General features: G+C 40.5%; 3 protein-coding genes across 6 annotated transcripts; 2 read left to right on the plus strand and 1 right to left on the minus strand.

The window, feature by feature from the left end:
- The first annotated feature begins 144 nt into the window (after positions 1 to 144).
- Positions 145 to 8,626, plus strand: LOC146684783 (transcriptional regulator QRICH1-like). 2 transcript variants are annotated; one of them, XM_085443353.1, is made up of 12 exons: positions 145 to 402; positions 1,970 to 2,245; positions 2,325 to 2,420; positions 2,508 to 2,648; positions 2,734 to 3,513; positions 3,606 to 3,783; positions 3,905 to 4,059; positions 4,180 to 4,294; positions 5,477 to 5,585; positions 5,815 to 5,963; positions 6,064 to 6,154; positions 7,427 to 8,626. In XM_085443353.1, the coding sequence occupies exons 2-12, from the start codon at positions 1,991 to 1,993 to the stop codon at positions 7,611 to 7,613; spliced, it is 2,256 nt and encodes a 751-aa protein (XP_085299479.1). In that variant the 5' UTR covers positions 145 to 402; positions 1,970 to 1,990; the 3' UTR covers positions 7,614 to 8,626. The 2 variants fall into 2 exon arrangements, with proteins under 2 accessions (XP_085299479.1, XP_085299480.1); XM_085443354.1 differs by having other exon boundaries at positions 150 to 402; positions 2,734 to 3,501.
- Positions 8,627 to 8,763: 137 nt separating this feature from the next.
- Positions 8,764 to 13,019, minus strand: LOC146684784 (receptor-type tyrosine-protein phosphatase V-like). Of its 2 annotated transcripts, none has more exons than XM_085443356.1 (11): positions 12,674 to 13,019; positions 12,187 to 12,266; positions 11,766 to 11,865; positions 11,592 to 11,682; positions 11,425 to 11,501; positions 11,202 to 11,336; positions 10,432 to 10,554; positions 10,147 to 10,307; positions 9,921 to 10,056; positions 9,455 to 9,516; positions 8,764 to 9,377 (listed from the first exon to the last, which is right to left on the minus strand). In XM_085443356.1, the coding sequence occupies exons 2-11, from the start codon at positions 12,189 to 12,191 to the stop codon at positions 9,146 to 9,148; spliced, it is 1,122 nt and encodes a 373-aa protein (XP_085299482.1). In that variant the 5' UTR covers positions 12,192 to 12,266; positions 12,674 to 13,019; the 3' UTR covers positions 8,764 to 9,145. The 2 variants fall into 2 exon arrangements, with proteins under 2 accessions (XP_085299482.1, XP_085299481.1); XM_085443355.1 differs by having other exon boundaries at positions 8,764 to 9,380; positions 12,674 to 13,015.
- Positions 13,020 to 14,219: 1,200 nt separating this feature from the next.
- On the plus strand, positions 14,220 to 21,739 carry LOC146684785 (uncharacterized). 2 transcript variants are annotated; one of them, XM_085443307.1, is made up of 8 exons: positions 14,220 to 14,595; positions 15,354 to 15,437; positions 15,533 to 15,636; positions 15,734 to 15,951; positions 17,770 to 17,828; positions 19,303 to 19,380; positions 19,808 to 19,951; positions 20,717 to 21,739. In XM_085443307.1, the coding sequence occupies exons 1-8, from the start codon at positions 14,557 to 14,559 to the stop codon at positions 20,897 to 20,899; spliced, it is 909 nt and encodes a 302-aa protein (XP_085299433.1). In that variant the 5' UTR covers positions 14,220 to 14,556; the 3' UTR covers positions 20,900 to 21,739. The 2 variants fall into 2 exon arrangements, with proteins under 2 accessions (XP_085299433.1, XP_085299432.1); XM_085443306.1 differs by lacking the exon at positions 19,303 to 19,380 and having other exon boundaries at positions 14,223 to 14,595.
- The last annotated feature ends 1,299 nt before the right edge of the window (positions 21,740 to 23,038 follow it).

Genomic DNA, 23,038 nt, shown 5'->3' on the forward strand with positions numbered 1-23,038 from the left:
ACCACTAGGAGCGTCTGTCTGGTATAACTGTGTTTTAAGGTGGACTGACATCTACTTGATCTTGCCAGCTACCTCCACTGTGTGTGTCGCCTTTAACAGACAACCCTAGAAGTGTCAGTTACCGCGATATCTTGAAGAGGAGATCCCGCGATAGCACGACCGAGTTGCAACTCGTTTGCTTATTGGTCTGAGGGTACTGTTGTAAGATGGCGCCCAACGAAATATGAGTGGTCTACAGAAAGAAAAACTGCAGCTAACCATCTAACGAAAATCGAGGGGAAATAAAGAATAACCCAGCCACAGAAAACACCGAAATCACTTCGATTTCCTGCTTGTTGTAAGAGGAGTGGCGTTTCGAGGGCAGAGAAGCGGCTCAGACCTCGGCCCGGTTGAGGAAGAGAGGTAGCTAACGCGCCCGCTAACGTTAGCCTGCTGGCTTTAGAGAAAACAGAAAAAATGTAGTCGGTGTAACGTTACCGATACAAGAGAGCTAGCCGAGCTGCCGCTGCTTCCTGTTTAGATGTCGCCTGCGTGGATGCCGACGTGTGCCTGTTTGTGTGCACGGTGGCGTTTATACGCGTTTCCAAACACAGCTGTGACTGCATCTGATTTGCAAACAACACGCGGCTAGTTAGCAGTGCACCTGGCTAACCTAGCGCCTTGTGTAATCAGCTGTTAGATTGGCTGCTTTCAAAATATCGACCCATACGTTTAATAATAACACAGTTACTGTTTAAAACTTGCATCTTTTCCTTATGCAGCGCTTTCCATCGGTGGCTTGAATACTGCATCAGATTTGGAAAGTGACCGCGCTTTTGTCCCAGCTCGTTTTCAGTCAGTCAGAATTAACCCTTTCCTATTACTATCGCTGTGCGCTGCAGCTGGACAGTGAGCTGTAGGTCAGTTTGTAAACACTAGTGAAACCGATGCCAGCGCAGCGATTATCATCTTCTGTATTTAATGCATTTGAGAAATGAATGGAGAAGTGTATTGTACCGATTTTAAGAATAAGGGTGATGTGCAAAGCTGTAAAATATAAAAGGGATAAACATGATAGGCCGTACTTTGAAGATACGGGAAAGAGTTGTTGAAGCTCTGTTAAAGAGAGGGACCATCGGCGAGCAGCTCTATGACTTCATCCCACGAAAGAGCACTATAGGGTGTTTACCTTGAAGGAGTTGATCACGACGTAATAGAGACGGTTTGCACTGGTGATGGACAGGCTGACAGATGAGGTCAGGCAAGAGTCTCCGTGCACTGTGATGGCAGACGACATTTGTAGTGAGAGCAGGAAACCGGTGGAGGTATGATCTGGAGAGAAGAGGAATGAAAGGCAGTTCAAGGAAGATGGACTACATATGTGTGAATGAGGGGGAGACAGATGAAAAGATGAAGCCGCAAGGAGGAGATGCAGTAAAGGTGGATAGGTTTATATACCTGTGGTGTACCATCCAAAGCAAGGGACAATGCACCATTGAAATGAAGAAGAGAGCACAGGATTTATGATAGAAGGAAGAGTAAAAGACAAGAATTACAAGATGGCTGTGACATCTGCTATGATGGATGGTTTGGAGACACTGGCACTGAAGGACGGGATCAGAAATGAGTGATTCAAGAGGCAAAGTTGGAGAGGTGGTTTGGACATGTGCAGAGGAATAGTTGGTAGACAGGATAAAGGATATTCAGTATGGAGCTGCCAGATGGGAGGAAAAGGGGAGGACCATAGACAAGATTCATGGCTAAAGTGAGGGAGAACATGCAGGGCATTGGTGTGGTGGAGGGGGATGCAAGGACTATGGTTAGATGGAGGAAGATACTCTGCTTTGGCCACCCCAAGAGGGAGCGGCTGAAAAAAAGGATGATCTTTAGTACATCTGTGTTGTCAAGCGTTACTGAAATTTCTGTTCATGTTATTGTTAATGGGCTTTGATTTAAAACTGTGCTAAATTAAATTAACTTTCCTTCACAGGAGAGAAAACTGTCAGCAGCGATGAATAACTCACTGGACGGTACAGGCTCCTATGAGGAGCTAGTTAGGCAGAAAGCTCGTAGCATTCCTCAGCATCGCATGAAGGAGTTCCTGGAGTCCCTGGCCAGCAAAGGTCCAGACGCCCTGCAAGAGTTCAGCCAACAAAGCGGAGACACTACAACCACTACCACTACTATGGTGTACCAGCAAGAGACTAACTGCATCTACACAGACAGCACAGAGGTGGCAGGGTCATTGCTTGAGCTGGCATGTCCGGTAAATAACTACTCTAAATGATTAAAACCCAGTCTTTAAAAAGATTAAAAAATGAAGATTGGACTGCTTTCTGATGCAGGTGCAGGTGCAGGTCCAGCCACAGCAGCAACAGATACAGGAGAACACGTCTCAGCAGCAGCCTGTGCAACAGAATACAGAGCAGCAGATAGTACAGGTCTGTACTTCTATTAGGTCTTTGTGCTGTGTATATCATTAAACTTGTTAATAATTAATTTCCCGAACTGCTGGCTTTTATTTTCAGGTGCAGATCCAGGGTCAGCAGCAAGGTCAGATGCTGGGCCAGGTTCTTCAAGTGCCCTCTGGCTCCCATCAACAGCTACAAGGTGTGACTACTGCACAGCTGATTCAGTCTGGGGAGCTTACAGAAGAGCAGCACCAACAAGTAAGTACAAAACAAATTCTCAGGATTGCAAATATTTAGTCAGTCACTTTGAATTTAATATTTTTCATCTTTACACTGGTATTAGCTGCAAGCGCAGTTGGTGGCAGCTGTTGCAGGGGGACAGCAGATCCAAATTCAGACAGTGGGGGCCCTCTCTCCCACCCAGCATCAAGACAGTGCAGAGAGGAGAGTAATGGGAACTACAGTTGCCACATCTCAGGGGGCAGGTGTCCTCCAGCCAGCTAAGAAGCGTAAAGTGGACATGCCCATCACTGTTTCCTATGCCCTACCTGCCCAGCAGGTAGCCACAGTCCTGGCTATCCCTCAGGCACAAGGTCAGCAGCAAAGTTATGTATCTCTGCGGCCAGACCTCCTAACTGTGGACAGCTCCCACCTTTACAGTGCCACAGGTACTATTACCAGTCCCACAGGGGAGACCTGGACCATCCCTGTGTATTCTGCACCCACTGCATCTGGAGGCCGTGAGCAGGTAACGCATATTGCCATCCCACAGGAGGCTTATGGAACAGTGCAAGTTGCGGGAACAAACACTACAACAATGCCAACACAAGTTACTATTGAAAATGACAAGCTGAAAATCCCTGCCAGCCAAAGCCAGACAGCACAGGCTGTTTCCAGCATAACAAGCTCTGGAGCCATGGGAAGCCAGGAAGAAGTGGTGCACACGCTGGCCGCAAACACACTGTTCCCTGCTCAGTTGATGAATGGAAACATCCACATCCCCGTGGCAGTACAGGGCTACTCAAATGCTACACAGTCCCTTATTTGGGACCCACAGCAGCAGGTGCTGCATACACAGGGGTTGACAGGACAGGACGCACAGCAGCTACAGGTAATAACACAGGTATTCAGCTATGTTTATTTTCACTTTGAAATGTAGATATGGTAGTCCTCAGTGATTGAGATAACATTGTTTATGTGCTTATGCCTATGCAGGGTCAGACAGTCGTAGCAGAGGTAGATGGTCAAGGCCAGCAGCAGGTGCAGGTGCAGGAACTGCTGCTGCCTGCTACTTTGAAGCCAGAGGAGGGGCTGGAGGTGTGGCGGCTTTGGGCTCAGCGTAAAAATGCAGAATTGGACAAATCAGACAAAAATAAACTTGCGCCAATTGGCAGTAAGTGTGCATACCCAATGATTATACATGAGTTAAAATGTTTAGATAAGGCATGTGTTGCCATTTCCTTTTCTTTCTTTTTTTTTATTCCCAGTCACTTTTTTTGTTTTGTGTATTTTAGGACGGCAGGCCCTGCGTTTTCAGGAGGATTTGGTGTCATGTGCAGTTGCTGAGCTCTGTATGGGTCTCTCTTTGATGACAACAGAGGCCCGGGGACTGGAAGGGGAGACTTATGAGGCTGATGTTCTTTACTATGTTTTTCTGTGCATACAAAAAGTAAGTTCACTGTGCAGGCTTGCCCCTTATCTTCATATCTTCACCCGTTAAATATTTGTTGATCTTTATCTGGTGTGTTAATACAATTGACTCCTCCTTTTTTCTTTTTTCTTCTTACAGTACATGTTTGATAATGGTCGTGTGGATGACATTTTCTCAGATCAGTACTACACCCGCTTTGCTCAGAGTCTACACCAGATCCTGGAGCCTTGGAGGCCATCTGTCCATCCACTAGGTGAGAGCAGCACGTGTTTACCAAAGCTCAGCTGTTTTCACACATGAACTCAGGATGGTGTCAGAGAATCAGCCTGGGATAATATACAAAGTTGCTATATCTCACGGGTAGCACAGCAGAAGATAATCTGCTTCAGATACATTCTCACTATTGGAATCCTTTGTTTGGATTAGGTGAAAGAGCGTGCATGAGTCAGTGCACAGTGCCTCCTTGGCTTGGTGTAAATTTTCCAGACAATTACTTGTGCTTTTCTCACATGGGTGCAATTGGACGTTACACAGATTTTGCACTAATGAGGTGGTGGTGTAAAGACAGCTTAATGTCTCATCTGACATTTGCATTTTTTCTGTTTGGTAATGTCTAGAAAAGCTCAGTGTAGTGCAAACGGTTCTAGTGTGTCTGTATTTACTTAGGCTCAGGGACCTGCCAGGCTTGCAGCACACTGGCAGAAACCCTGAACTAGAGCTTGACTAATACAGGATCTTTTAAGACCGATACCCCTATTTGGTGATTTAATAATCTGTCAGCCAATTTTTTTTTTTTCACAAATCATAAACATATTTCCCAAATATTTGTTATGTGCAGTTACTTATGAGTCTTTACTAAGATAAGATCACAGTGCAGTTTAAAAATAAGCTTAACTTCGTCACGGGACTAGTCGTTTAGGCTCTGATCAATACATTAAGATCAGCTGGTTGTTGTTTGCAGTGTTCCAAGTATATTTTTCTAACAGGGCAAATGGCAGAGTGCCCTCTGGTGGATAAGCTATGCAACATAATAAACACACAGCATTTTCTTCATATCTCTTCTTTACATTTTTCATTTTTATTTATTGGTTGTTATAAATGCTGATAGTGATATATTAAAACCTAGCAAAAATCAACAGATATATCATACAGGCTCTGACCTGAACTGCATATTAATTTAACTGCTGCTGTGGTCATGTTAAGAGCAGAATGTAATATACCTAGGGCTGCTCAATTAATCGAATTTTAATCACGATTACGATCTGGGCTTTCAACGATCATTAAAAATGACTGAGCCGATTATTAGCCCCTCCCTAATTTATCCACGACACCTTAAAGGCCGGTCCGTGAAAATATTGTCGGGCATAAACCGGTCCGTGGCGCAAAAAAGGTTGGAGACCGCTGCTCTAATGTGTTCTTTGCCCTCTCCTGACAGGTTATGTTATTCCCAGTCATGTGACAGAGGAGATGTTGTGGGAATGTAAACAACTAGGAGCTCATTCTCCCTCGACACTGCTAACAACTTTAATGTTCTTCAATACCAAGTGAGTACCAAGTTAGGTGCTCTGAAGTGTTATGCTTACTGGAGTAACTTTATGTGGTTGTCTCATGCTTAAGTGGGCATGATAAACCCCTGTAAATAAGAGATACTCTTCATCTACAGCACAAATAACTCTTAACCCACAGAGCTACAAAATACTAAACGAGATTCTGCACCCTCCTGTACTGGCTTCATGGTTGCTTGCAATTCCTTTTTTTTTTCTGTTTCTACAGGTATTTCCACCTGAAAACAGTGGATCAGCATCTAAAAGTCGCCTTTTCAAAGGTGCTCAGGCACACCCGGAAGAGTCCCAACAATCCTAAAGATAAGAGCACCAGCATTAGATACCTAAAGTCGACAGAAAGGTTCATAGGGCAGAAAGGTAAGAGCATGCTGGGATTGCATTTGTGCTGCATTTCACAGGAAACCTTGATTCTAAGGACAAACTAATGGAGACTGTATGAACACTTTTTTTTTTTCAGTGACAGATGATATGTACTCAGAGCAGCTTGAGGACCCTGAGAACCCACTGCGGTGCCCCATCAAACTCTATGATTTCTACCTCTTCAAATGGTAAATGCAAAACACTATGAAGGACACTGAAGGGAATCGGTGAATGAGATATTAAGAAGTGTAAAATGTTACCTCAAAGAGATAATCTATGCAACCAGTAAAAAGTAAATACATTTTAAACAATGTGGTGCTTTTCATGCTTTTTCACTCTGGCCGTGGTTAGTGGTTGCCTCCTTTAAATAAAACTGCATTTCTGTTAATCATATGGGAAGCGGAGTATATAGAGCAGTTTGTGCTGAGGTTCTTAAAGGTGTGAGAACACTGTTGCTAGGCAACTGACAAAATATATATATATATGCTATATAACTTTTCTCTTGCTCTTCTCTCCAAAAGGTGACTAATTTTTTGTTTCCTACTTTTGAGCATTACCAGTGATAAAAGCTACAAATGTTTGGCTTTCGTTGGCATTACATTGCAGTGGCACTCCATTGTTAACAAATGTTATGTTATTAATATCACATTAATATGTGATTTTGGTACCTTTTTTATTTCAGGAAATGGTGAAAATTCTTGGATTCAAGGGGCTGTATGGATATTGTCTTTTTGTATTTATGGACTTTCAAAATTTGCAGTTGTATGATCCCAAACTGTGCTCTGTAATCAGTATGTGTACCGTAATTCACAAGATTAATGCCTGGATTTCAAACTGACCCCACACCGAGCACAAACTCCAGGGGATTTTTTTTTTTTTTAATGTACATTTGCCAGAGGTGACTGGGGATGACTGTTGTGCTAGACTCCTTAACTACTCTGGGCTTTTAATCGTTATTAGTCCATGCAGTACAGCCAACCAATGACAACAAAACTTATTTTTCTTTCTGTACTTCACATATTCATGAGAATTGTGATCAGATCATGAGCCAGATGAGCTACTGACGTTCTGGTTCCTCTTAAGGTTTACCAGAGAAGCGAGAGTACACCTGTGCCTCTCCACTGTTCTGATTGTGACACAGTGTGTTACACTTGGTTAATTTAGCTTATTTAATTTATTTGACATATTACTAAATTTAAGATTGTGGACATTGTTGTGTACTGTTTTGAGCATATAAGGTACTCTGGACAAGTTGAATCTTACCTGCTGTCCTGTTAAAAGGTAAAAATCTGTTGTGAAAGCAATCCTCACCACTAAACCTTTTGCCTCTGTTCCCACACAGAAAAGAATTGTATGCAGTTTTTTTTTTTTTGTAAGGGGGGGAATAAAACTAAACTTTGATTTGTTATATGAAGCGTTTCCTGAAAATGTCCTCACCATGTCCTCTTTGTCTCTTTCAGTCCACAGAGTGCTAAAGGTCGTAATGACACCTTCTACCTGACACCTGAGCCCGTGGTGGCTCCAAATAGCCCCATCTGGTACTCAACTCAGCCAATCCCAAAAGAACAGCTGGAGCAGATGCTCGCCCGCATCCTTGTTGTTCGTGAAATCCAGGAAGCCATTAACATGTCCGAGAACGTGCACTAGTTGGACTGAAGGAGAATGAAAAACGAACTCAGCTCTTCTTTCTTCACCAAGCCTTTGATTGCTCTTTATGAGTAGTTTTGTATACTCTCACACCCTCCTGTGGTCTTTAAGGGTGGCATGTATTGTATATGTTTATTTTCATTATGTGTCAGCATATCTCACACATACGGACTGTAAATACACGTACAACCAATAGATTGTTTGTCTTACTGAGGCAATCATTTTTTTTTTGTTTTGGCCAAAGGATTTAGTATCTAATCTTTTTATTGGACCTGAACTCTAATTTAAGTGTTATTTTTAACTGTTGGTTCTCTTTACCAACAGTCTGGAACAGCTTAATAATAATTTTCTTTCCTGTTTTGTTTTAACCTGTAATATATTTCATATATATATTTTCACTGGGGTTGGCCTGCGCTATGCTGCTTTTCTTAGACATCTCTTTTTTGTTGCTTTAGTTTTCCTCTTTTGCCTTGGTCACTATTAAGTGTCACAGTGAATACCTCAGTGGTATTAAAACTGCATTAAGTAGCCAAACGTAGGCTAAGAGCTCATTTTCAAGTTGTGGGAGTTCTTTGTGTTTTACTCTTGCCTGTCTGGAACTGAGTTTTAATGCACACACTCTGAATTGGGAGGTGACTTACATTGTTTGCTTAAACCGCAGCACCACCTGTCGGACTCGCTCAGCAGCATCAAATAGGAGGACTTTAATCTGCTCCTGTTTTGATTGCAACAATGCGTCACTGCTCTGCTCGCATTTGCTACACGCTGGAGGTGCGGTTTTGGATGCTGACTGCTGCTGGACCTTCTTTTCTTCCCAAAATTCACCTGACGAGGCATCTGTTGTATTATACATGTCTATTACAGGAGAGGTGAAAGACTCTAAAAAAGTGGGTTAGCCGTTAATGTTCTATAATGTACAAAACTCATGCCTCCTTCATGTACTGTAATAGGTTCATCTAAGGAGAATGGCAGTGCCTGGGTGTTTTTTGAAACATGACCTTTTTGTACAGCCACTATACCATGTGTCTGCCTTTCTAGCCAGTCCAGTATGAAGTCTGCACATGCGTCTTTAAGTACCGATAGCCTGCATTGTGTGATTATAAGATGATGCACAATGATTTTTCAGGAAAAACAAAGAGCTGAATAAAAGTCATCTTACAATGGCACTTTATCAGTAGTCACAATAAAAATAAAAACTTTAAAAATGAGATAGAAAGACATGCTGTGCTAACATTAAATATTTTGTCAGTAACTTGTAGTATGTGCCAGTATATACAGGTACCAGCCTCAATATTTTTTTGCCACGATAGGTAGGGTAACAGGTTTGACCTGATTTCTTCTTCCTTGAATTCATTCTCTTCTAATGACAATAGAAGCTGCTCTTTCTTTTATCTGCATGTTGTCAGGCCAGTTTTCTGCCTGCAGGGCCCGACCGCATACAGTATACACGTCCTTCTGTCTGAGCTGATGTATGATGGCAAAATTTTTTATGTAGTCTTTCTTTACATATATACATCTTCCAGCATGCCTGTTCAGTTGAAGTGTGTGGCTGGATTGAGCAGTGAAGAGGAAGGAAGTAATCGCCTCAGTAGGTTGCCCGGGTTTAAAATCTGCTGCATTGTGTTCTGTGGTGGGTCAGCTGCAGGTTTCTGTCGGGGTTGGTGACGGTGGCTCCTCCCCGATCGCGCTCTCCGTGCTGAGGAGCTCTTAGGCCGATCCTGGATGTCGTTGTTGGCATTTAAACTGGCTCTCTGGATCTGTGAGCTCCTATAAACAACAAGTTCCCACTTAGAAGTCGCAATACAATACAGAGATAAATGATACACTTCCACCATGCTCACCATGCTGAGGTTCCTCCACTGAGCCAGTGTAACAGACACTGATGAACAAACACGTACTGCTCCTGAATAGACACAGAACAATGGGAAAATTATGTGGATGCTCATCCTTATATTTGGCATGACTCAAAAGTGCGCAAAATGTGCAGATTAGTAATAAATACAAGTATGTATTTTAATACTTGCAATGCCTCATTACATATCAAGATTAATTTAATATTAATAATCTATGACATTAGATTTCTTATGTTTGATGACCTTGTACGGGTGAGCAGACTTGGGGCGTACAGAAAGTACTTCGTTTAGCTGCAGTTAGGCTGTACTTGTACTTAAGTATTTCCATTTTACTTGTACTTTATATTTTAACCAGACATTAATCAATTTAATCTGGCGTAGCTTTCATTTTCAGATCAAGATCTAAAAGACAGAACATCTGATCAATTTATAAAATATGAAAAGAAGGACTGACCAGAGTCTGGACCATCCACATTCGATGCAGACGAAGGTCCTGCACAGCAGCCTTGATATCTGGCCGGATACCCCTCGCACACAGTTGTTGCAGCCAGAGCAGTGTTACAAATGTTCCTGTCCGGCCAATACCTGCACTGAAATCACAAAAACAATTCACCATTTGACTGATAATTCATTATAAACGACAAGAACAATACTGACAAAGACATTGTTAGAGGTCACACCTGCAGTGCACCACAGCCGGTCCCATACGAGGAATGGTTTCCAAATGCTGCCGCACATGCTCAGTGAAGACGCAGAGAGTAGATGGGCTCTTAGGGACTCCCCTGTCAGGCCAGGAGGGGTAGTAATAGTGTGTGATTATCCTGTCTGTTGGACAGTCTCTCTGAAACACAAACACCATAAGCGTTTATCTCTTTGATGGATTACAGGTATGGTCAATGCACACAGGAGTACGCTGAGGCAGGTTAAAGAGGGCACAGAGCATAATGCATGCGTCTTTCACTTACATGCCGGAGGTTAATGGTGGTGATAAAATAATCTGGCCCTTGTTTGCGAGTCACTGTTGTGACTTGGATGAGTCCATGATAAACTGTCCCTGGGTCCAGTGGCCAGTACTTGTCACAGAAAACCTGCACACAAAGAATGAATTGATAAGTTTAGAGCAAATGTCCTCTTTATCTATGTAAGTGAATGTGAATCCTCTAGAATAACCAGGTTACCTGCATTAACTGATCAGCTCCAACTATCAGTCTAATTATATTATAGACTGGACGTCATATTATCTGCCGCTAATGCCATTAATCCTGTGGTCCACATACTTTTCCATTTGCTGAATATTTAATGTACTTTTAGCTAAAACAGTGCACAGATTTATATGTAAGTTTGGGTCATTCTTCTTTGCAACATAGGTAAAAGTCTGAGCATATTAAAAAATTATATAGATAAACAATCGATTTAATTTTTAAGTTGTACATGGTTTATTTTCACTTTGTTTTAATTAAATAATTTGGCATACAACACTGAATGTCATAAATAAATAAATTGCCTACATATTAATTTATCTTTTTAGTCTTTATATACCATTTATTTATTTATTCAAGAAATGAATAAATAAATGGTTTGTTTGTTTTTTTGAAGTTCTAATGTAACAATAAAATAAGCTTCACACACACACACACACACACACACACACACACACACACACACACACACACACACACACACACACACACCTACACACACACACACAAACACAAAATGAGTAAGTGTCTCTCACTATGTCTTTGTGTTTCAGAGCTGTCACCATGACAACAATCCTGACGTTTTGCTCCCACACCATCCTCCAGAAGTCAGCTATGGTGTTGGGCAAAGGACCCTGGGTGCAAATGAAGTCTCTTTCTGATCCTCCACCCTGAATGCAGGCACACATTTAACAACAGGTGCAGACAGATGTAGGTAGGAAGAAGTGATTGAAGTTGAGGAAGTAAATGAGATCTTACAGGCACAAAGTTTGCATTGATGTAGTCGGTGTGTGGATAGGAGTTTTGAACAGAGAGCCTGACCCGACAGTGATCATCTACAACCAGATGTGGAAAAACAGACAAAAGTTTGAAATGTTGCTACGCATTCTTGTTATTCTTTGTATTATAAGAGGCATTGCACTTACACGGTAAAATTAATGGGTATCTGTTCTTTTCCCTGTTGACCTCAGAGTCCCCAGCCCTGGTGGGGAGATCTTTTCCAACTTCACTGAGCTCCTGCATGGACCCACAGACATTAACATGCATGAAAGCACAATCATAAATCTGTTTGCATTTCAAGCTTTAGACTTAAGAGTTACCTCAAACTCCCGTTTAAAGCCTCTGTAGCTATTAGCAGCCAATGCCTGGCACTGCAAATTAAACTCCTGCAAAATTTGCGCTCTTGGGAGAGTTTGCACCCTGTAAAAGACAACTTTTTAAAGAAAAACTAAAAATAACTTATCACTGTGTAACTAACAGTTAACCTTTCTCTTTTTTTTTGTCATTGTCCTATATTCATGATAGAACAGCTGACCAGCTGTTGTAAACATTAACGTGTGAGGAAAATGCTCCCAGTAAACATACTTTACTTTACACATTCTTTAAAATGTCACAGACAGGAGTAGAATGTAGTGTTTTTCTTTTTTGTCTTGTATTGGATTAGAAAAATGTACAACATCATCAAGTATAGTCTCTCAGCTGATATTCTCATGATCCTATAAGCACTCTTTATATCCTTACCTCATGTCTTTTCAGGAAATCCCGCACTTTAAAAAAAAAAGTTGAGCGTCAATATCACTAAGATGACTCTAGTTTTGATCCTGTAAAAGAAAGAAAAACAAACAAGATAAATTAAGAACAGAATGTTAAAAACTAAAAACTGAAAGCGGTCAACACTGTGTTTACCTTTTGTTTCCCCCTCTCCTCCCACCTCATCCACTAAAACTAATTGTACCTTTGCAAGATAGACAGCTGACACCAGGAAACAGTTTTGGTTTTTCAGAAATTATTAGTTTTGTACAAAAAGCGTCTCTTCCTATTGCCACAAGACAAAAGGCCGTGCTGGCGTGTCGAGCACAGCCCAGCATTCACACTGAACAATTAGTATTACTCACCTGACAAGAAGAAAAACCTGCTCCAACAAGTTGTCAACCCCAAACACCCAACAGCAGAAGCACAAAACACAGTCCCAGAAGCTTTAGTGTCTTGTATTTTTTTTCAGGCTTACCTTTGTAAATGGGCCTCAGATAAATGTTTTAAGTCCGCCACGGTCCGCTGAAGAAAAAGAGTAAAATACTACAGTTCTCCAAGGCATCTTAAAGGTGTCTGCTTTTAATTATGTTCCCTCTGTCCGTCTCTGTCCCTCTTTCTCTTCAGGCAGGAAGAAGTGGGATGGGTGGGGACAGTGGGTGGAGAGAGGAACACTAAATTTCAGAGGAAGGATGTCAGTATACCACAGCGATTCTTTGAATACATCATAAAATTCCTTGTACCTGAGAGACAAAATGTTCTCACTTCTAGTAAACCTCTAAACGTAATCTTCTTAGTACAAATCTACAGGCAGATAGATAGGTAGGTAGTGAGGTAGGTAGGGAGGGAGGGAGGTAAGTAGGTAGGTAGGTAGATAGGGAGTTTCCAGTGCAAGCTTGACATATGACGTGTAAAATTTAGTTGGCTAATTTTTAGAACGTCAGCAATAATCTCAATCAGATTTTCCCTGACACTTACATTTCAGTTTATCACTATTTCTGGGATATCTTGGCTGGCTTATTTCAAGCATTCTACTTGTGTTCTGTAGTTCAAATGCTTGTCCCATTACCCAGTCTGTGCTAAGCTTAAGGTCGTGAACTGCTATGCTGATTTTGAATACTTTGTTCACTCTCTGAATGCAAAGGGCTCTGAGGTAGCAAAACAGCCTCAAACTATGATATTCCCTCAGTCATGCTTCACTGCTGGGAGAAGGGTTAGGTGCTGATCTGTGAACATGTCTCTGTTTTACTCTAAACACAGTACTGTGCATATGCCCAAAAACTTTTGTCTCATCGTTCTGTCCACACTTTCCCAGAATGGTTGCAGATCATCCAGATGGTCTTTTGCTAAATTGGGATAATGATGTATATTTTTTTCTTTTCGAGCAGAGTGGTTTCCTTTATTTGTGTATGGTGACCACTAAATAAAGAGTTCAGCAGTTTGCTCAGATGGACTCGTGACTTGTTGAGGGTGTATACTGCCTCCTGCGTTATGACACCCAGCAAAAGCTCTACCTGCACTGTAAGGATTATTTTTTTCATAGTGTGATCTTTGCAGAATATCCACACAAAGGTAGAGCAGCAACATTCCCGAAGTTCCTTCATTTGTAGCCAGTTTATCTTTTTGTGGACTTATGAACACCTGCGTCTTTAGAAATGCAGCTGCAGCCTTTTCCAGCTTTGTGCATGTAGAACTGCACAAAACTGGAGAAAAGCTGCAGCTTTTACTTATACTTCTTCAATCCACACATCAAATTTCATTTTCATTACTTTGAAAAAGTTGTCAGTACAGATGTTAACAGCCCCTAAAAACAGTAAGGCAGGAAATGGTTACTGTTACTGACTTTTTCCCCCCCATTACAACTATTTGTGTGTGTCAGACCACATCTTATCATTTATCAGTTTGTAAATCCTGATAATCTAAGGGTTTAGAGTCGTTCACATGCATATAATACATGGACTGCGCCTGCGTGGTTTCAGGAGAAACGCCCGATTTTCTTTCTTCTTTTTTTCTTCTTCTGTTTTTGATAAGCCTGTGCGACCGTAGGCTCAACCTGATTGGGTCATTTTACAAAAAGGAAGTGAAAACATGTTGCGCTTTTCCGAGCACGATTAACTAAGGGCACGCAGGATATTTGTGGACAATGTGAAATAAGTAACTGCACGCTAAACCCTTTTTACCAGCTGCAGGCCAGCTCTTACAGCGTGCGAGAGCTGGAAATGCAAAAGGTTCACTTGACATATGGACACTCGGGATTCATTTGAGAGCTCAGACGCCGCTTCCTGGTTTGTTGGACGCAAAGAGAAATAAAAGTCCGCGTGTCATTCATAAAGATAAGCCAGACTCTGCAGAGGGGCAGAAATGGATCAAGCACGACCCCAAACCACACAGGAAAGCAAGGTAAAAGAAACAAACGTGCAAAACCCCCCTCGGAATTATGAGTTACAAACTGTAAGCTGTCAAAATGCACTTCTTGTGCGCATGCTTTGAGTGTCGTAGACTCGACTGACCTTTCCTTTTTTTTTTTTTTTCCAATCATTTCCAATAAGAATAAAGGAATCAAAATGTCAGGAAATGACACAAGCAGTACTGCTGCGATATCTGAAAAACTCCAAATATAACAGGAAGGAAGACTCGTTTGTAAGCACAGGGGGCACTATTTAAAATCTTGTTAATTTTCCAGAAAGCCAGTGATACAAATAAGCGTCAATATTTTATTTCACCTACAAGAGTCTTTTCCCCCCTTAAATGTGTGAAATGTTTGATTGAATGTGGTATAGCAAGGTTTTCCTGTCCTGATCTCAGAACTCCAAAAACGAAATCGAAAGTGTTCCGGATAGATGACATTGTGTTTAAAGCTCCGCGTGGAGATACTTAATCCATTACTATTACTTCTTCTTAGGGAGTGGCGTTTGTTACTAATAATAATAATTATCATTATTATAATCAACTTGTTTGTCCACTTAGAAAATTTAGTCACGTCAATCTCATTTTAGTATATAGATTTAATTTTAGTTAAAATGCTGCAAATATAAGAAGCTTAAATGTCAAATATTTAGGAATTTATTATTTCCCAGACTAATTCATCTCTTATAAAATCATGTCCTACTTTTATGTAACACCCTTATAACTGTGATTAACTGTGATGCTGTCTTCAGGGGTCAGTGTCACAGCGGTACAAGGAACACAGTGATGACTCCACTGACAAAAGGGCTACCGACAACACTGTGTCTCCGGCTAAGGTACATCGTGTTTAATAACAAAAACCAAAAAGCTTTATAGATTGTTCTTGTAAAACACCAGATTGTGATGACTTGGGTAACCCCTGTCAATTCAGGATGAGAAGAGGGCGATCAGAAGAGTGCGAAGTCCATCCAGACCGAGGGCATGGTTGTCCACTTCTTACAAACCAAAGTTTGCAGGGCGGTTCCACAAGCCTCGGTAAGAATGCCTAGGTGGGAACTGGGAGTACTGATACCTAGCCTGAGAATCATTTTGTCTGCTCTGACATCTTTTTTTAACCCCCTAAATGATGCAGTTTTACAAGGGATGACCATGCATTCCACAAAGCCGGCTTTGGCACCCAGCGGCACCACCACACAAGCCACTGGGCTTACGTCCACCGGAGAGATCACTTCCATTCTAAACTTCACCACATTCCACTGAAGGAAAGGGTCAGGCTGAAGGAGCAGGAGAAGGAGAAGTACAAGCGGAGAGAGAGCACCGAAGGAAGCTCATCTCCAAAGCAAGAAAACAGTAAGTTCTACAGAAGAGGTCTGTGATAATACAGACGGTTATAGCACACAAACACACTGCCTTTGTTTTATTTAAACAGTTACACAGACATAAAGTCAGGACTTGTGCAAGGTGTTTATTACATGTGAAGGTCATAAAAAATATACGTGAGGCCCATAAAGACATGTCTTAAAGACTTTGGCGTGGAACAAATTCGACTGTTATTAATAATTCAGCTTCCAGTATTCTTCTTGCTTGATTTCCATATGATGGAAATCTTAAACAAAAGCATTTTTTTTTTTACATCTTTAAACTTTAAACTTTAGTTTGTGACTATCAGAAGGTGCGCATTAAATAACACTGATGGTAAAATACAGTGTAAGCTATGAAAGTCTGAAGTCATTACTATTTAATGTCCAAACAATCATGTTTGAAATATTGCAAACCACATGGTGTTAAGCTGTATGGATTTATTTGGAGATACTGTGGCTAATTGGGACAAAATTCTTGTAGTCAAGTGGAAAATCGCAGTCGAGGAATATGACGTTCAGCAATCGGATATCTTTAGATGTCAGCTTTCTTTATGGCCACGCCATTTATTTTCAGCACCGTCAGTGGGAGAACAGGCTCTTTTGTACTTGTAAATAGTGGTCAGGCACATGGCAGAGCTAGAAAAACACTACAAACCACTCGATGAAACAAATAACCCTCTGACACAACGAGAAATCAAGTGCTGTAAACATGAAAAAGATGTCACTGTCATTGCCTTTCCCTCCTGGATTTCTTATCATGTTCACACATAATCCACAGTGTACTGCACAAGCTGTACACGTCCCTCTTTGCACTATAAAATAACCACTGGGTGGCAGTATAGGCAAGCAGAGGCAGACGCACATATTCAGAAGCACTTTGCATTACAAATATTTGGAGGGCATTTGCTCATTGTGTATCTGCTGGTTGGTAGGTAGTCACACTCTGGTAGCAACAAACCAACGTTACATAATGCTGATAACTAAGGAACTTTTATTGGACTCAATAGATGGATTATGTCATATGGCCTGCTGACAGTGTAACTGTGTGATTTAGTTAGTCAGATAGAACAGATTAATTACTTACTTCATCATTTTGTGACATAGGAAGTAAATGGCAGAGGTTTAAAATATCTTGTGGTCATGTTCCGCTCAGTTTTAACACTAACTGTGAAGTCCACGTTTCCTGTTTTGTTGTTAGTATAAAGCGGTATGCTTTGTTTCTGTTTAACGGGTGAGCTACTGTATGTTTTTATTTTGCACGCAGGCACTGTATCTGCGTGCACACTGCAGCACTGTGGAGGTGTGTGTTTGTGTATGTGTGAGTACTGAACAGGTTTGTTTTTTGTTTTTTTTTGTTAGTGTGTGTGCGCGTGCCTGAGTGATGGTGCGATGATGGTGACTCATCGCTGATTTGTGTGTATATATGAGTGCGAGAGAGAGGGAAAAAAAAAAAAAAAAAAAAGAGAGAGAGGAAAAAGAGAGGGAGCGACTAGCCAGCGGTATATAATGAGCCATGACAAAGCTATTGCCTCACATAGGGACGCTGCAGCCAAACAATGCAGTCCAAAATCACATAAATGTCAGCAGATTCTGCCAAAACTTTCTCTGATTCCAGATCCTGATACTTAGAACAAAAAAAACAAAACAAAGCAGAAGGAGGCATAAGAATAGCGTAAATGACGACTAAAAGATAGGGTACTCTGGGAATAGGAAAAAAAGGGGGCCCGATTTGGTATAAGATAGTGGACATAACATTTCTTTCCCCCTTCTGTTCTGTGTTGACCTCGTGTTTTTTCTGTTTTTCCAGCTACTAGACCTTTCACTTCAAGGTCCTCCTCCAGCAGAGACAAGGACATGCAGTTCACCGTAAGTTCACCTGTAAGAATGGTGCTCTGCTATATATATATATATATATATATATATATATATATATATATATATATATATATATATATATATATATATATATATATATATATATGTATATGTGTATATATATGTATGTATATATATGTATATATATGTATGTATATATGTGTATATATATATGTATATATATATATGTATATATGTGTATATATATGTATGTGTATATATATGTATATATGTATATATGTATATATGTGTATATATATGTATGTATATATATGTATATATGTATATATGTATATATATGTATATATATATATATATGTATATATATATATATATATGTATGTATATATATATGTATATATATATATATATATATATATATATATATATATATATATATATAAACTATTGCCACACTTACTTAATTTGTCTTTTTAAAGACTATTAATTAGCAACTGGACCAATAATGTGAAATAACTGTTGCTACCATCTCAAATGTGAGAATATTACTTATACATTTAACTTTGTTATAAATTTGGGAGTATTTTTTGAGACAAAAATTAGTATTTAAAAGCGTTTTCTTGTGTTGTTTTACATTGTGAAGCGCTTGCTATTCAGTTTTTTAATATTTTGTATGTCGATTGAGTTATTACAGTCAAAACTGGCAGCTTAGTTGATAATAATGATCTAAAAAAAGAATCAATAGATTAAGCCATAGTGTGAATCTTTGGTTTTCTGTCATGTGTTTGTTGCAAATAAGGGCTTCCACTTGCAGCTCTTTTCATCATCATATTATCTGCACACCGTTTTCCTCATTAATCTCCTGCTCTACAATGCCAGAAAGAGCTGAAAAATGCAAATTTTCGAAGTAAAGAGCAAGATTCCCCCCTGCCCCTGTTTATCGATCAATTAAAGTAGTAACATGTGGGTGTCCGGGTAGATGGTGTGTTTGTTTGCTCATCCAACGTGAGCTCAGGGCGTAGACTCAAATGCAGAAAGCCCAGGTGCTGCAGAAAGGCCTGAAATCAAATAGTTGCATAAATCTCTTGGCTGACCTAAGCACAGCATGGAGCAGAGCAGCACATGATGAATCACAGCTGGTTGCTGCTGCAGTGAAGTTGAAGTGAAAAGGGAAGAGGTGGAAATGTTGGTGTTTATAGACCTGTAGTTTGGGGTCACCACTTTGCAAGACTTCTGGTTAGAGGCTGTTGTTCTCTCTCTAGTGCAAGTTTCTTTGTAGATTCTTTTTTAAATTCACATTAACAGCTAATTAAGTAAAAAGCCATATACACTTGTTATGATTGAGTTTCTATCATTATATTGTCTTTTATTTATTTTTTTGGGTTGGGTGGGGAAGAAGAGCTGGGCATCACCAGAGAGACCTTTTAAAGCGACATTTAAAAAGTTACTCAACAGTCACTTGAAGTTTTGCTCTTCACTGCGTCTTTTTCTGCGGGTTGTTTAGGTAGAGTGGTGGCCCCATGATCGGAAGGTCGGGGGTTCGATTCCCCTGAACAGCTACCCTGAGGTACCCCTGAGCAAGGTACCGTCCCTACACACTGCTCCCCGGGCGCCCAATGGCTGCCCACTGCTTCACTGAGTGAATGGGTTAAATGCAGAGAGGGATTTTCCCCACGGGGACCAATAAAGTACACTTTCTTTCTTCTTAATTGTGAGTACAATTGTGGCCATTACTGAACTGCACTTCTTTGTTGTGTATTTCTGCCCCTGAACTCAGTCAGAAGAGTTGACAAATGAAGAATTTGCTTGCCTCTGTGTTAAAAGTTAACATGTGGCGCTACGCTTTATTATCTACCGGTCATAAGCAGCTCGTTCATCATCAGTGTTTGCTTCCATGTCATTGGCTAACTATCTGAATACTACAGCCCAACTGCTGCCTCTAATTTTCTTGTTTTTCTTCCCTTTGCTTTCTTTCTTTCTCCCTTTTATTTCAATTTCTGATTCGCCAGAGCAACAGGAATCAAAGCAGGGAGAGAGATCACAAGGGGACAAAAAGCAAAGAACGAAGCGGAGAGAGGGAGCTCCCTTCAACTGTGAGCCAGACGGCGGCACGAGACAGAGCCATCCAACAGAAGAGGAAAGAGATAGATGAGGTGGATGGAGTGCCCTTACACTCACACACACATGCACATTCACACGCACATACACGTGTTGGGAGAAGGGGTAGCTATAAACAGAAAAGTAAAGATAAGAAAAGCCGGGATTAGAGCGAGAGTGACGGAGGGAAGATCTGAGGAAAGCGCCAGGAGACGTGAGACAAGGAAAAAAGATTTGTTTGTTGTAGTATAAACATTAGTTTTGAAATGCAGAACCAGAGGCAACATGAGTCTCATTACTGGCTTCTCTTTGCCAGGCCTGACAAAGAAGGTTTTATTCACTGTTTTACATGATAGATGGTGTTATTCTTTCTCGTTATTCTTATTTTTATTTCTCTAATTGATCCTCAATGTAAAGTGAGGCCGGCTCACCTGTATCACAGGCAACGTGCTTTAATGCCGCCTTCAATGTGACAGACGTCACTTGAGGTTCTGCTTATCTGTGTTTGTATGAGAGAGTGTACGCGTGCTTCCACCCACTTGACGGAAAAGATGGCCTCTTGCTTTTCATATCTCCATGGTTGCAGGATTATAGAAGCACTGCAAGAAAAAAACAGTCTGGCAACAGGTAGCTGATGCAAAAATGTCCACAGAACTCTGTACGCACACGTGTGCGCACATATAGATTGTGAGCAGTCAGCGTGCGAGCATTTCGGTGGAATAATCCATTCAATGTAATTGAAAATGCACTCTTCCTTTCCTCCAACAATCCCACTTTGTCCCCCTCTTTGTCCTAAAACCATGATTGCATTTGTCTTTCAGGTGTACTATCAGGAGTGTGAAATGTTTGGCTTTGTAGTAAAGATGCTGATTAAAAAGGATCCATCTCTGGAGCGTCCCATCCAGTCCTCTTTACAGCAGAACCTCCGGGACATCGGCAAACGCTGCGTAGAAGCAATGGAGAAATTTATCGAGGACTACGACTCCAGGGAGCTGTCACACTGATCAGACACGCCATGCTGCCTGTGTTCTTAGTCTTTTAAAGTGCTGAGAACTTGATTTGATTTATTGCTGCTTTTGTTTTCTTATTTGTAATAATCTTGTGCATTGCTGTCTGCTGCTTGGATAATAGTCCTCTCTGTCTGCAGTGTAATTCTGAACACTGGTGAAAACGTTTTAATTATGCTTGTTATTTTGAAAATGTGCTGGTGATGATGACGATGCACTGGTTGTATTGCTTTAAAAAGGTCTCATATAGACTGAGATATATTTTGACATAATTTATTTTTGCTTGCAATAAATTTGTTTACAGCATTTTAAACATTATGTGGTCCAAAAATATGCTCAGTGATGTGTTCATGGCTATATAGATCACTTCAGGTCACAGCAGGAAATACATTAATAGGTCAGTAGGTGACTTGGACACACACTATTGTTTATGGTTTCAACACCTGTAGATTCTGTGATATTTGATATAGACCAGTGTTGCTCGTCTTACAGCCTGAATCACGGCCCCTCTGCCGATCATTGTTCAGTGTACTAAATTGTGTGAAGAGGTTCAAGCTATGGATGTGTGAAAAAGAAAATAGACCCTCATTCAGTTCTAAGGTTTTACATATCAGGACATAATAATAAAAAAAAGCACCACCTAGTTTTTACCAGTTTCTAAAATTATTTAAATTTAACCTCAGAAAAATAACACATGACATAATAAACCATGTTATTATTTATTTAACAAAAATTAACCCAGAATCCAGAAGCGGTGAGTGAAAACCTGTGTGTACCATGTAATTCAGTAGTGTGTACAACCAACTTTATTAACAATAATCTGAATCTTGTTCTCTGTGACTTTGTTCAGTCTCTTATGTTGTCATGAACACTTTTTGTCCCACTCTTCGTTATAGGGTCGCTTCAGTTGATTGAGTTTCGAGGGCTGTTTTTTATATGCAGCTCTCTTAATGTCCCACCAGAGTATTTCAATCAGGTTAGATCATTGTCTTGTTGCATCACCGAAGTTGGAGCAATCTTTTGCTGTCAGACCGATGGTCTCACATTTGACTCTAGAGTACTTTGCTATTGAATGAGTTCATGGTGGACTCAGTGACTGCAAGGTTCCCACATCACGTGGCTGCAAAACAAGCTCAAATCATCACCCTTCCATCTCTGTGCCTCAAAGGTGATACGCTGCATTTGATTTTCACCAAGTATGGTGCTGTGCATTTTGGCTAACCATCTTCACTTTGGTCTTGGTCATTTGTTCCACAGGTCTTGTGGTTTGTTCACATGCAACTTTACAAATCTAGAGCTTAGATTTCTTTAAATTACTTTTTAACCTTTATTAAATAGCACAGTGACGAGAGAGAGTGTGGGGGGAAGACATGTAGCAAGGGATTGCATTCAGTCATTGCTGCACTCATATGGTCACCTGCTTCTGAGCTAAACTGTTGCCTCTCCTTTTTTATTTTTAAAGAAGTCTATTTCTACTGGCAACCTTTCTGAATGAGCCAAGCTTCAGTCTTTTTTTTTTTTTTTTTTAAATGTACTGTCATGAACTTTAATATTTAACAAGCTACCTGAGGTCTGAGATGTAGGTCTTGGGTTTGTTGTCATCTTTCTGATCTTTGGGTGAATTTGTTGGGAGATTCACTTGCGGGAAGACTGGTAACTCACTTGAATGTTTCCACTTTTAAAACTCCTTCTCCATGTGTACACACCTGAATGCTCCAGACTTGCAAACTGCCAAAATATCTGCTTTTATAGAAGCGCTCACACTGATTATCACACTGGCTGATGATCAGCTAATCAGCTGCATCTGATAAGCAGCACTGGCTCCTGCTTAAACTGGAAGCAGCGAGGGTATAATTTATATTTTACAGAATACTTCTTCACTACTTTGGTTTTGTTAAACAATGTTTCAGCATAATATGGTTGTATTTGCCTATGTAAAACATTAAGAGTTGAAGGAAGATGTATTTTCTTTTTATCGTGACTGTATATTTGATGTAATCAAAGTATTCAAACCATTTCCAACTCAATTATAGTTGTAGCTACTAAAATTCATATACTGAATCTTATAGGTCTATTGTAAAAAACGAATGTAGTTAATAGGCCAAATTTCAGACCTTTTTATGTTAGAAATTTATT

Source organism: Copadichromis virginalis, linkage group LG20 (assembly GCF_057382275.1).
Source record: "Copadichromis virginalis isolate Kocher_CV1m ecotype Utaka linkage group LG20, C_Virginalis_male_GT1.1, whole genome shotgun sequence".
Taxonomy (NCBI): domain Eukaryota; kingdom Metazoa; phylum Chordata; class Actinopteri; order Cichliformes; family Cichlidae; genus Copadichromis; species Copadichromis virginalis.